The sequence below is a fragment of the Heptranchias perlo genome, chromosome 5 (assembly GCF_035084215.1).
Source record: "Heptranchias perlo isolate sHepPer1 chromosome 5, sHepPer1.hap1, whole genome shotgun sequence".
Taxonomy (NCBI): domain Eukaryota; kingdom Metazoa; phylum Chordata; class Chondrichthyes; order Hexanchiformes; family Hexanchidae; genus Heptranchias; species Heptranchias perlo.
The window spans coordinates 119,994,538-120,006,955 of NC_090329.1; the positions used below are offsets into that span (position 1 = coordinate 119,994,538).

The 12,418-nt window shown below is 43.3% G+C and overlaps 1 protein-coding gene and 2 non-coding genes across 3 annotated transcripts in view; all 3 read right to left on the reverse strand.

Moving 5' to 3' along the window:
- Nucleotides 1–3,677: 3,677 nt before the first annotated feature.
- Nucleotides 3,678–12,418, reverse strand: part of wdr43 (WD repeat domain 43) — a 54,119-nt gene continuing 45,378 nt past the window's right edge. Inside the window, exons 16-18 of the mRNA XM_067985130.1 lie at nucleotides 12,272–12,341; nucleotides 10,500–10,555; nucleotides 3,678–4,423 (exon numbers count right to left, since the gene is read on the reverse strand). Of these exons, the coding sequence (XP_067841231.1) occupies nucleotides 4,307–4,423; nucleotides 10,500–10,555; nucleotides 12,272–12,341 (243 nt within the window). The 3' untranslated portion in view covers nucleotides 3,678–4,306. The remainder of the gene's footprint in view (nucleotides 4,424–10,499; nucleotides 10,556–12,271; nucleotides 12,342–12,418) is intronic.
- LOC137322393 (small nucleolar RNA SNORA31) lies at nucleotides 5,373–5,508 on the reverse strand. Its single transcript, XR_010963102.1, has one exon. It is a non-coding gene; the product is annotated as a small nucleolar RNA SNORA31 (small nucleolar RNA).
- LOC137322392 (small nucleolar RNA SNORA31) lies at nucleotides 11,035–11,168 on the reverse strand. The gene has a single exon (XR_010963101.1). It is a non-coding gene; the product is annotated as a small nucleolar RNA SNORA31 (small nucleolar RNA).

Consider the following 12,418-nt stretch of genomic DNA (forward strand, 5'->3'; position numbering starts at 1 on the left):
AATCCAGCTTCTCCACATAACTGAAATCCCTCACATTCCTGACACCATTCTAGTAAATCTCTTCTGCACTCTTCCTAAGGTCTTGACATCCTTCCTAAAGTGTGGTGCCCAGAATTTGACAATACTCCGGCTGAGGCTGGGATTACGTTCTGGGTGGTAGAACGTGATTTGGCGAATGTAGAGACTGGTGGGCTGAATGACGATGGCAGGATCATGAAAGGCACAACTGACCTTAAGCTAGGGAGGAGGGGGAGTTAAAAAAAAATCAGGATAGGGTTATCATTCTTCATCACTGGCCCACAAATCCTGCCAGACAATTGGTGAGGAGAGGCTCAGTACAGTCCCGATGCTGGTTGAACAGCCTGCTAAAACACTGTTTGGCTTCACACTTGGAGTGGCCACTAGGTACCAAGGGGTGGCTGGTAACCGTAGGAACAGCAACAGGCCATTCCGTCCCTCGAGCCTGTTCCACCACTGAATTAGATCATGGCCAATCTGCATCTTAACTCAGTTTACCCACCTTAGTTCTGCAACCCTGAATGCCCTTATCCAACAGAAATCTATCAATCTTAGTTTTGAAATTTTTAATTGCCTCCTGGCCTCAAAAGCTTTTTGGATAGGTGGAGAGGGGGGAAAAAAGAGTTCCAGATTTCTACTACCTACTGTGAAGGAGTGCTTCCTGACATCACCCTTCAATGTAGAATCAGACCCCAACACGAATCAAAATATTCACATCAGCTTTTTATTTAAAGAAACTAGACTGTTCCCCAAAGCTGGCTGTTTAATGCTTTGAATGTTGAACCTGCCGAAGCTAATCACATTTCTACAAAATGACAAGATGCCAAAAGACTGGGAAGCTAGCCAGCTCTTGGCAAATTAGAACCCATAGCTGGGCTATTGCTATATGGACACGCATTAACATTGGGGTGAAGTACAGCACTGTATGCTGGGTGCTCCTAGCAGAGGGCTAGAATCACGATCTGACAAAGGGTTATACCCGATATGTTAATTTTCCTCTCTCCGCAGAGGTTGCCTGACCTGCTGAGTGTTTCCAGCACTTTCTGGTTTTGTTTCAGATGTCCAGCATCTGCAGTATTGTGCTTCCCATCACCACCCACCCTTGAAGCAAGTTATCTGGCTATGCACTAAGCAAAGGACAGCTGCTGAGGAAAGAGGAAAAATGGTACACTGTTAGCAGCAAAATGGGTTATAACTGGTAGTTGTGTAGAACAAGTCTGTTCTCAATAAACATCTCTGGTTTCAGGCTCTATTGGTGGACGAGGCTCAATGGAGAAGGTGGCCATTAAGATGGGTGCCACGGCCAGGGAAAAGGGCTCTACAAGGCCAATCACCACAATACTGCACATCTTATAGCAGCTACAGGAAAGTACACAGGAGTATCCATTACACCAGTGAGCTTCAGCAGCTTTGCTCTCAGCAACCTGTGTTGTGGGCAAATAGGGAAAACAATTTCCCAGATTGCAGTCCACCCATGACTTGAGTACAGCTACCATATCCAGAGGATCCTAACTCCAGCAGCTCACATTTTTGCAGTTACTCATTCTTTCCCTGGACCTCAAATCTATATAACTCTTCACCACCGTCAGTTTTTCATTCCTTCTACATTCTTCAGGCTTTTACCCCTCTGTCTAAAAAGCCAAACAACTTGTAACTATTTCTGCACTGTGTTCTCCTCGTACTCTGCATCGTTACATAACGCACTGTGTTCTCCTCGTACTCTGCATCGTTACATAACGCACTGTGTTCTCCTCGTACTCTGCATTGTTATAACAGATTGATGTCCAACACATCTTAAATTGCAAAGCTGCCTGAAAAATAAATCTAGTAAAAGCCACGTTCCTCATTCTCTAAACTTACCGCATCAAGTACTGGTCACATTGGACTCCTTCAAAAACAAGCTGGATAAATGTGCAATTGCAAATTATCGGCAGGGACATCAACTACTTTATGATAATAGTTCTCTACTGAGTTCAGTGTAACACCTACAAAGCCGTGATAGAGATGAAAGGATAAATAGGACAAAGTCAGCATGGCTTTACGAAGGGGAAGTCATGTCTGACAAATTTGCTTGAGTTCTTTGAGGAAATAACGTACAGGGTGGATAAAGGGGAACCAGTGGACGTAGTGTATTTAGACTTCCAGAAGACATTCGGCAAGGTGCCACGTAAAAGATTGTTGCTCAAGATAAAGAATCACTGGATTGGGGGTAATATTCTGGCATGGGTGGAGGATTGGTTATCTAACAGGAAGCAGAGAGTTGGGATAAATGGTTCATTCTCGGACTGGCAACCAGTAGCCAGTGGTGTTCAGCAGGGGTCGGTGCTGGGTCCCCAACTCTTTACAATCTATATTAACGATTTGGAGGAAGAGACCGAGTGTAACATCAAAGTTTGCAGATGATACAAAGATGGGAGGGAAAGTAGAGAGTGAGGAGGACATAAAAAACCTACAAGGGGATATAGACAGGCTGGGTGAGTGGGCGGAGACTTGGCAGATGCAATACAATATTGGAAAATGTGAGGTTATGCAATTTGGCAGGAAAAATCAGAGAGCAAGTTATTATCTTAATGGCGAGAAACTGGAAAGTACTGCAGTACAAAGGGATCTGGGGGTCCTAGTGCAAGAAAATCAAAAAGTTAGTATGCAGGTGCAGCAGGTGATCAAGAAGGCCAACGGAATGTTGGCTTTTATTGCTAGGGGGATAGAATATAAAAACAGGGAGGTATTGCTGCAGTTATTTAAGGTATTGGTGAGACCGCACCTGGAATACTGCATACAGTTTTGGTGTCCATACTTAAGAAAAGACATACTTGCTCTCGAGGCAGTACAAAGAAGGTTCACTCGGTTAATCCCGGGGATGAGGGGGCAGACATATGAGGAGAGGTTGAGTAGACTGGGACTCTACTCATTGGAGTTCAGAAGAATGAGAGGCGATCTTATTGAAACATATAAGATTGTGAAGGGGCTTGATCGGGTGGATGCAGTAAGGATGTTCCCAAGGATGGGTGAAACTAGAACTAGGGGGCATAATCTTAGAATAAGGGGCTGCTCTTTCAAAACTGAGATGAGGAGAAACTTCTTCACTCAGAGGGTAGTAGGTCTGTGGAATTTGCTGCCCCAGGAAGCTGTGGAAGCTACTACATCATTAAATAAATTTAAAACAGAAATAGACAGTTTCCAAGAAGTAAAGGGAATTAGGGGTTACGGGGAGCGGGCAGGAAATTGGACATGAATTTAGATTTGAGGTTAGGATCAGATCAGCCATGATCTTATTGAATGGCGGAGCAGGCTCGAGGGGCCGATTGGCCTACTCCTGCTCCTATTTCTTATGTTCTTAAATAATCTGAAGTTACTTTTAGCATCGGATATTGGTTATATAAAATTTTCATTAAGGGATTAAATGAGTATAGAAACATAGAAAATAGGAGCAAGATTAGGCCATTCGGCCCTGCTCCGTCATTCAAAATGATCATGGCTGATCGTCTAACTCAGTACCCTGTTCCTGCTTTTTCCCCATATCCCTTGATCATTAAGAAATATATCTATCTCCTTCTAAATATATGTATACGAGTATGGTAGAGTTCACAATAGAACTAATGCCTTTTCCAATGCTGTGTGTTCTCTGCCAATGACCTTAAAAACTACAGAACACAGTATTGTAAAGGAGAATCAGGTTTATTCACTTTACAAAGGAGAACACAGCCTTAATTGCTGTAAACCACTGATTTTATAGACAAATATACACAAGTCTGTCAACTAGCTAATGACTACATACTGTAGCATACTAACCTGAAAGTGTGGGACCTAGCTGGCTAACTGCCAGAACCGAAATATCCAGGAATAACCCCATAATGCTGCATATTTCACATCCAAACTGTATGTCCCCATATCAGATTAAAATGCAACGGGAGTAGCCATGAATTAGATGACTGGGTATCTGTCCACCCTCCCACCCCTCTCCAAGTGGTCACGAGTTATTACCACATTGCTGCCTGTGGCAAGTCACACCACATATAAATGTGTTCCAAAAACGGCCTGCATTAGAAACATGGTTGCAGAAATATATATCTGTGAGCTGTGCACCATCAATACAGTCAAATATTCCTTGGAATCCAAAGTGCACGAACAATTCTTAACGTACTCTTGACTGCCAGTCTGTCATCTGCTTTCCAAACTAAAGAAAAAGTAAAGTTTCTGCGGGAAAAAAACAAATTCAGATGCCCAGGTCAGATTCATTGGCCCAAGTGTGCAGAGTATGCAGTCAATATTTTTTTTAAAAATGGTTTTATTCCTCTTCACTTTCGTTCTCTGTGTGCAAGTCCTCTCCAGAGTCTTCGCTGATTTCTTTGTCACTACGCGTTTTTGGGTCGTCTGTTCTCTCCTCTTCCTCCTCCCAGTTCTCCTGGTTTTAAAATATTGGATATGTATTACAATATTTCCTATGACTCACAGTTGTTCATATACATAGAGTGGGGAATGCGAAAATTAAGAAACTGAAAGTACACATTTTCTTACAATTTCCACATAAAATCAATTCTGATGTACTTTTACATTTTGAAAAAGTTACTGGAGGGGATACACACAACGTGGAGAATCTGACTAAAATTAGTTCCTAATGAGACACAGCCTCAGAATATATTTTAATGTTAACTCCAATCACACCAGGAAATAAAGTCCAGGCTTAACAGCCCGATGCTTTTGAATGTCTAAAGTTCACTAAATGTTGATAAAAGGATATTTTTAAAATCAAAAAGTTAACTGAAAATGGTTGTCCACAAATTGGCACCAGCCTATTTTACGCCAAGGTCTGCTGTGCACCTCACCCACCAAGCTGCAGCTCAAACCCAGACTCGAGACCAGGTGTGCGGCTGAGTCGTATGTTAAATGAACCAGAAAACCGACAGACTAAAAATATTAAACCGATCCTAAAACAGGTTGGCTTTGTATGAACTGCATAAATGGATCTCAAACACAGTGCAACCCACAGGCATTGCCGCAGATGTAGCTTGCAAGGCCCGATCAAGTGACTTGTGTGCTCAATGAACCACTTATGGAAAATAAACCATCGGTCCTGGACGTGCATCTTAGTTTGCAGATCCCCATAAATATCCATTTCAGAATTTAGTGGAGCGGATGTGCTGGGGAATCTGCTTAAAAAAAACCTTGCAAAATGTCCCTTTGCTCATCTCTAGCTGCTGGACACGAGGATCTACTGGTTTTCTCCCAAAAAGACACGGGCAACAGAATCAAAATTAAGCTGCATTGTACCTAATAAGCAAGTTGCAATGATCATACAGACTGGTAACATGTACCTGCCAGGTTTACTTTGCATTATACACCTCACACTGTTACTGTGTATTCCTCTATTCAATCTGAGTTGCTACTAGGGGGAGCAAACAGAAAGCGCAAGGAACTTGATCTTGCATCTAATTGGAAAAGAACCTAGAAAGCCACAGTGCTGTGCTTCAGGTCTGTCAATAGATGCAATACTTACATTTTTTGCTCAATCCCTCCTCCCCGTTCCCCATCTCCAAAAAAATCCAAAGACTACGCCCATCCTAATGAATCAGGAGCCTTTTAAATAAAATTCGAAGGAGACTTCCTAATTCAAAGAATAATTTGGATAACTTGTCTCTCCCTCAGACTTCCCCCTGCTCACACTTGCTCAATCTTCATATATGATTCTAAACAATCTGAGTGCCTGATCAGTCATGGAAGTTACAGACAATAACCTCCAATTCTGACCTACTGAACTTCAGGTAAGAAGCTCTATAAACAAACAGAACCAGACAAAAAACACCAAGGTTGAGATCAAGGCTAATCTTGATTAAGTAGCCATGATGTGGAGATGCCGGTGATGGACTGGGGTTGACAATTGTAAACAATTTTACAACACCAAGTTATAGTCCAGCAATTTTATTTTAAATTCACAAGCTTTCGGAGGCTTCCTCCTTCCTCAGGTGAACGTGGTTGGAAATGAAATCCTCGAAATGAAATCGCATTTATAAATCACAGAACAATGCTTGGTGATTACAGACAGTTTGTACATTTCATTTTCACATCGTTCACCTGAGGAAGGAGGAAGCCTCCGAAAGCTTGTGAATTTAAAATAAAATTGCTGGACTATAACTTGGTGTTGTAAAATTGTTTGCAATTGATTAAGTATACTTAAAGTAGTTACCTCTCCCGCCACAAAGCAGACTACAAAATCTTTTTTTTAAAAAAAAGGAAAACGGAAACAGAAAGTGCTGATACTGCGTATCAATTTTGTGGTTTTAACCTCAAAATGCTGTACATTTTAGGGGACCGAGTTATGCAGTGAGGTAGAACCTCTTCATTCCAAAATGCAAGTGTGAATTTGGGCTGACTTGACTTGATGACCCTCGAATCATAGAGTCATAGAGTCATACAGCACGGATAGAGGCCCTTCGGCCCATCGCGTCCGCGCCGGCCATCAAGCCCTGTCTAATCTAATCCCATATTCCAGCATTTGGTCCGTAGCCTTGTATGCTATGGCATTTCAAGTGCTCATCCAAATGCTTCTTGAATGTTGTGAGGGTTCCTGCCTCCACAACCCTTTCAGGCAGTGAGTTCCAGACTCCAACCACCCTCTGGGTGAAAAAGTTCTTTCTCAAATCCCCTCTAAACCTCCCGCCTTTTACCTTGAATCTATGTCCCCTTGTTATAGAACCCTCAACGAAGGGAAAAAGCTCCTTAGTATCCATCCTATCTGTGCCCCTCATAATTTTGTACACCTCAATCATGTCCCCCCTCAGCCTCCTCTGCTCCAAGGAAAACAAACCCAATCTTCCCAGTCTCTCTTCATAGCTGAAGCGCTCCAGCCCTGGTAACATCCTGGTGAATCTCCTCTGCACCCTCTCCAAAGCGATCACATCCTTCCTGTAGTGCGGCGACCAGAACTGCACACAGTACTCCAGCTGTGGCCTAACCAGTGTTTTATACAGCTCCATCATAACCTCCTTGCTCTTATATTCTATGCCTCGGCTAATAAAGGCAAGTATCCCATATGCCTTCTTTACCACCTTATCTACCTGTTCCGCCGCCTTCAGGGATCTGTGAACTTGCACACCAAGATCCCTCTGACCCTCTGTCTTGCCTAGGGTCCTCCCATTCATTGTGTATTCCCTTGCCTTGTTAGTCCCTCCAAAGTGCATCACCTCGCACTTTTCTGGGTTAAATTCCATTTGCCACTGTTCCGCCCATCTGACCAACCCATCTATATCGTCCTGCAGACTGAGGCTATCCTCCTCGCTATTTACCACCCTACCAATCTTTGTATCATCAGCGAACTTACTGATCATACCTTTTACATTCATATCCAAGTCATTAATGTAGACCACAAACAGCAAGGGACCCAGCACCGATCCCTGTGGTACCCCACTGGCCACAGGCTTCCAGTCACAAAAACAACCTTCGACCATCACCCTTTGCCTTCTGCCACTAAGCCAGTTTTGTATCCAAAGTGCCAAGGCACCCTGGATTCCATGGGCTCGTACCTTCTTGACCAGTCTCCTGTGGGGGACTTTATCGAAGGCCTTACTGAAATCCATGTATACCACATCCACTGCGTTACCCTCATCCACACGCCTAGTCACCCCCTCAAAAAATTCAATCAAATTAGTCAGACATGATCTTCCCTTGACAAAACCATGTTGACAATCCCTGATTAATCCTTGCTTCTCCAAGTGGAGACTAATTTTGTCCTTCACAATTTTTTCCAATAATTTTCCTACCACTGATGTTAGGCTCACTGGCCTGTAGTTCCCCGGTTTTTCCCTACTCCCCTTCTTGAATAATGGTACTACATTAGCGGTTCTCCAGTCCTCTGGCACATCCCCTGTGGCCAGAGAGGTTCTGAATATATGTGTCAGAGCCCCCGCAATCTCCTCCTTTGCCTCACACAGTAGCCTGGGATACATTTCGTCCGGGCCTGGGGATTTATCCATTTTTAGGCCTGCTAAAACCGCCAGTACCTCCTCCCGCTCGATGTTAATATGTTCGAGTATATCACAGTCCCCCTGCCGTATTTCTATGTCTACATCGTCCTTCTCCATAGTGAAAACAGATGCAAAAAATTCATTTAGAACCCCTCCTACATCTGCCGGCTCCACACACACATTGCCATTTTTGTCCCTAATGGGCCCTATTTTTTCCCTAGTTATCCTCTTACCCTTAATATACTTATAAAACATCTTAGGATTTTCCTTTATTTTGCTCGCCAGTGTTATTTCATGGCCCCTCCTTGATCTCCTAATTTCTTTTTTAAGTATCCCCCTGCACTTTTTGTACTCCTCTAGGGCTTCCTCCGTCTTTAGCCTTTTGTATCTGCCAAAAGCCCTCCTTTTTTTCCTAATCCATTCTCGTATATCCCCTGACATCCAAGGTTCCCTGGAGTTCTTGGAACCACCCTTGACCTTTACGGGAACATGTTGCCATTGTATGGTCTCAATCTCCCTTCTGAAAGACTCCCATTGCTCCGATGCGGATTTTCCTACAAGCAGCTGATCCCAGTCCATTTTGGCCAGATCCTGCCTTATCCTATTAAAATCAGCCTTCCCCCAATTTAGAACCTTTATTTCCGGCTCCTCCCTGTCCTTTTCCATGACCACCTTAAATCTCACCGAATTATGGTCACTGTCACCAAAGTGCTCACCTACTAGCACTTCTTCCACTTGGCCGGCCACATTCCCTAGAATTAGGTCCAGTACCGCCCCCTCTCTTGTAGGACTTTCTACATGCTGGCTCAAAAAGCTCTCCTGGATGCACGTTAAGAATTTTGTACCCTCTAAGCCTTTTACACTCTGAGTATCCCAGTTAATATTGGGGAAGTTGAAATCCCCCACTATTATTACCCTATTATTTGCACAATTTTCTGAGATTTGCCTACATATCTGTTCCTCTATCTCCCCCTGACTGTTTGGGGGCCTATAGTACACTCCCATCAAAGTGCTTGCCCCCTTTTTGTTTTTAAGCTCCACCCATATGGCCTCATTAGAGGAACCTGCTAATATATCATCCCTCCTTATGGCAGTAATTGATTCTTTAATTAATATTGCGACCCCCCCCTCCTCTTATACCTCCCCCTCTGTCTCGCCTGAAGATTCTGTACCCCGGAATATTGAGCTGCCAGTCTTGCCCCTCCCTCAACCATGTCTCTGTGACAGCAACAATATCATACTCCCATGTGTTTATCAACACCTTCAGTTCATCCACCTTATTCGCAAGACTCCTTGCATTAAAATAGATGCCATCCAGCCTTGCCCTCACATATTTGCCCTGTCTTCCAAGCTGACTTGTTTTTTTCTCTATATTTGGCTGCACATCACCCCCTATTGTAGCTCCACTCTGTATCCCATCCCCCTGCCAAGTTAGTTTAAACAGTGCTAGCAAACCTCCCCGCAAGGATATTTTTCCCGCTCTGGTTCAGGTGCAACCCGTCCGACTTGTACAAGTCCCACCTTCCCCAGAAGCAGGCCCAGTGATCCAGGAAACTGAAACCCTCCCTCCTGCACCAACTCTTTAGCCCTATTTGAAATGAGTTGGGCAGTCTCAGTCAAGTCTAGTGGACATAGTACACGACTACAAAATGCTGTGCCCAATTCAGCACAAGCTGGTATTACACTGGCAATCTCGCTTAAAGAATGAGTGTAGAAAATTATAGAATTTACACTGGCACAGTAGGGGGTGCTGAAGAGGGTGGAAGTGAGGGGTGCTATTTGTAACAAAATCATAAACAAGTTCTTTATATTCAAGTTTATGATTTTGCCACAAGAAGAAAATCTCCATCCTTTGTTAGGGAGGAGCTGGGGGAATTTTACAGCTAGCAGTATTATATTGGACTTAATACAGACAATGGATGTCTGAAATAGGAAATTATACCATCCTCAATACAAACATCCTTTTTCTTGGCAAGGACACATTCATTTCTAGGGAGGAAAAAAAGGGAAACTTTCACTCCAATCCAAAGTTAGAGTTTGTACTAGTGTAGCAATTGCAGTCATGCAGCAATCTAATTGTAATTACTGTAAACCAGTCATACTAACTCCACGGAACATTGCATTGTACACAAGAACCATGAAATATTGTTGTAATAGAGTCTAGTGCACACCATTATAACAAGAGTCGCCACTTCCCTCCCTATTATTAGACACGTAACGCTGTGAGCCACATGGAGCCACAAAACTGCACGCATAATTCAGTGTTGAAACTAGTGAGGGATAAATAAAACCAGAGACCAGTTTGCTCCTCAAATTTGTCAGAAGAGATATTGAGGCAAAAGGGAGTCACAAGGGAAAAGTATTCACCTTAATTTTGGGGCAATAAGTGAGGAGGAACCTGAATAGACTGAGGACAAACACTAACCAGTTCCCTTTTTTCAAGTCAAATTGAACTATGACATTAAAAGGAGACTTCTGGGGAAGACCAGGAATGTGCTTTAAGGGCCCAGTTACACTTACATCGGAATCCTGATCTGCCATCAACTCATCTTCTGAGTTTTCATCTTCCGATGATTCTAGAAAGGACAGAAATAAAATAATTCCAGTTAATACCAGAGAACCACAATACAACTTGTACAGATGCATTTTTAAACATCCTTTGAAGGGAAAGAGGTGACAAGGAGATGTGGTTTTGGGAATGTTTCAAAGAGCAAATACTTAACTATTGTTAGATGTCCAATTGGAGTATATAATCCAATGAAGATACAGACGTCAACATCAGCAGTAGGAAAATGTCATGGGAAAGGCAGGAGGAAGTGTTCTTTACTAGGGAAATCATGACTGCTTGGCAGTTACTCCACGTAAACCATTTTTCTTTGGTTCACATTACAAGATTAAATTGGTGGACAGTACTCATTTAGAGATACACAATAACCAAAAGGACATTACTTATAAACAGATTATAGTAAGACACAGTGATGAGTTCGTACATAAGCATCTCCAACTTAAGTGCCATGAATAGTGCACTCTGCACTACTCAGGTTACCCTGTAATAGCATGTATTCTTCTAATCAAACTGAGCTGCCACTAGGGGAGCAGGCAGAAAGCGCGAAGAAACTTGATCTTGCATCTCAGTGAATAAACCCAAAAAGTTATAGAGTTGAACTTCAGGTCTGTCAATAGATGCACACTATGTTCCTTGTGTCTTTTCCACTCATTCCAATAAAATAATTTCAACCCACTACTCTTAGAATCGGAATACTAGAACTCCATTATCAATCATACAAATTACCCTCAAGATTTTTCACAGGACAAAACCTTCTTACCTATCTGCTTGTAACTAGAGCATCTCCAGCAATGGCTACTCGTCTCACCCCGCACTGTTACCTCTGGAGCCTCCCATGGATCTATACTTGGCTTCCTCTTCTTCCTCATCGACATGCTGCCCCTTGGTGGCCCTCACTACAAACTCCACACCAGTGCCACCAATTGCATCCTCCTCCCCGGTCACTGTCTGAATCAGACTGTTGGCAACCTCAGCATCCTACTCAATCCCATGCTGAGCTTCCAACCTTGTATTCCTTCCATCACAAAGACCGCCCACGTTCACCTCCATTCCCTACCTCAGCTCATCGGCTGCTGAAACCCTCATCTGTGAATTTGACACCACCAGATACACCTATTCCAATGCTCTCCTGGTCGGCCTCCCATCCTCCACGTTCCGTTAAATTCAGCTCGTCCAGAACTCAGCTGCCCATATCCTATCCCACACCAAGTCCAGCTCACCTACACTCCTGTCCTTGCTACACTGACTACCAGTCGCCCAACACCTCACGTTTAAAATTCTCATCCCTTCACGGCCTTGCCCCTACCTATCTCTGCACCCTCCTTCCTGAAGTCCATGCTCTGGCTTCTGCTGCATCCTCCCCTTCAACCCACCATTGGAAGCCATGCATTCAGTCATCTAGGCCCCAAACTTGAATTCCTTCCTAAACCTAACTGTCTCTCCACATCCCTGTTCCTTTAAGGCCCTCCATAAAACTCACCATGGAGGAATATGAGGTTGGAAGCTCAGCTCAGCTTTTGGCCATCTCTCCTAATATCCCCTTTTGGCTCAGTGTTCATTTTTTTTTGATTCCAGCTCCAATCGTTTTTAATACATTAAAAGTAGTATTTAAATTCAATCAGCTGCACATTTTCTCGTTATTTGTAGTTCATCTACTAGATGTACAGTACCTTGGAGAACACAAAACTTTCATACATGCACATTAACAGATGTATTTGGCCCTTACCTTCCTCGTAAACTAATTTTGCTGTTTGGTTCACACTAGTTACATCTTGCGCTTTTTCTGATGCTGCAACCTGAGGGATATCAAATCAGCATTAACACAGCTGATAAGTTTCACAAGTACACTCACAACACAGGCAAACTTCAGTAA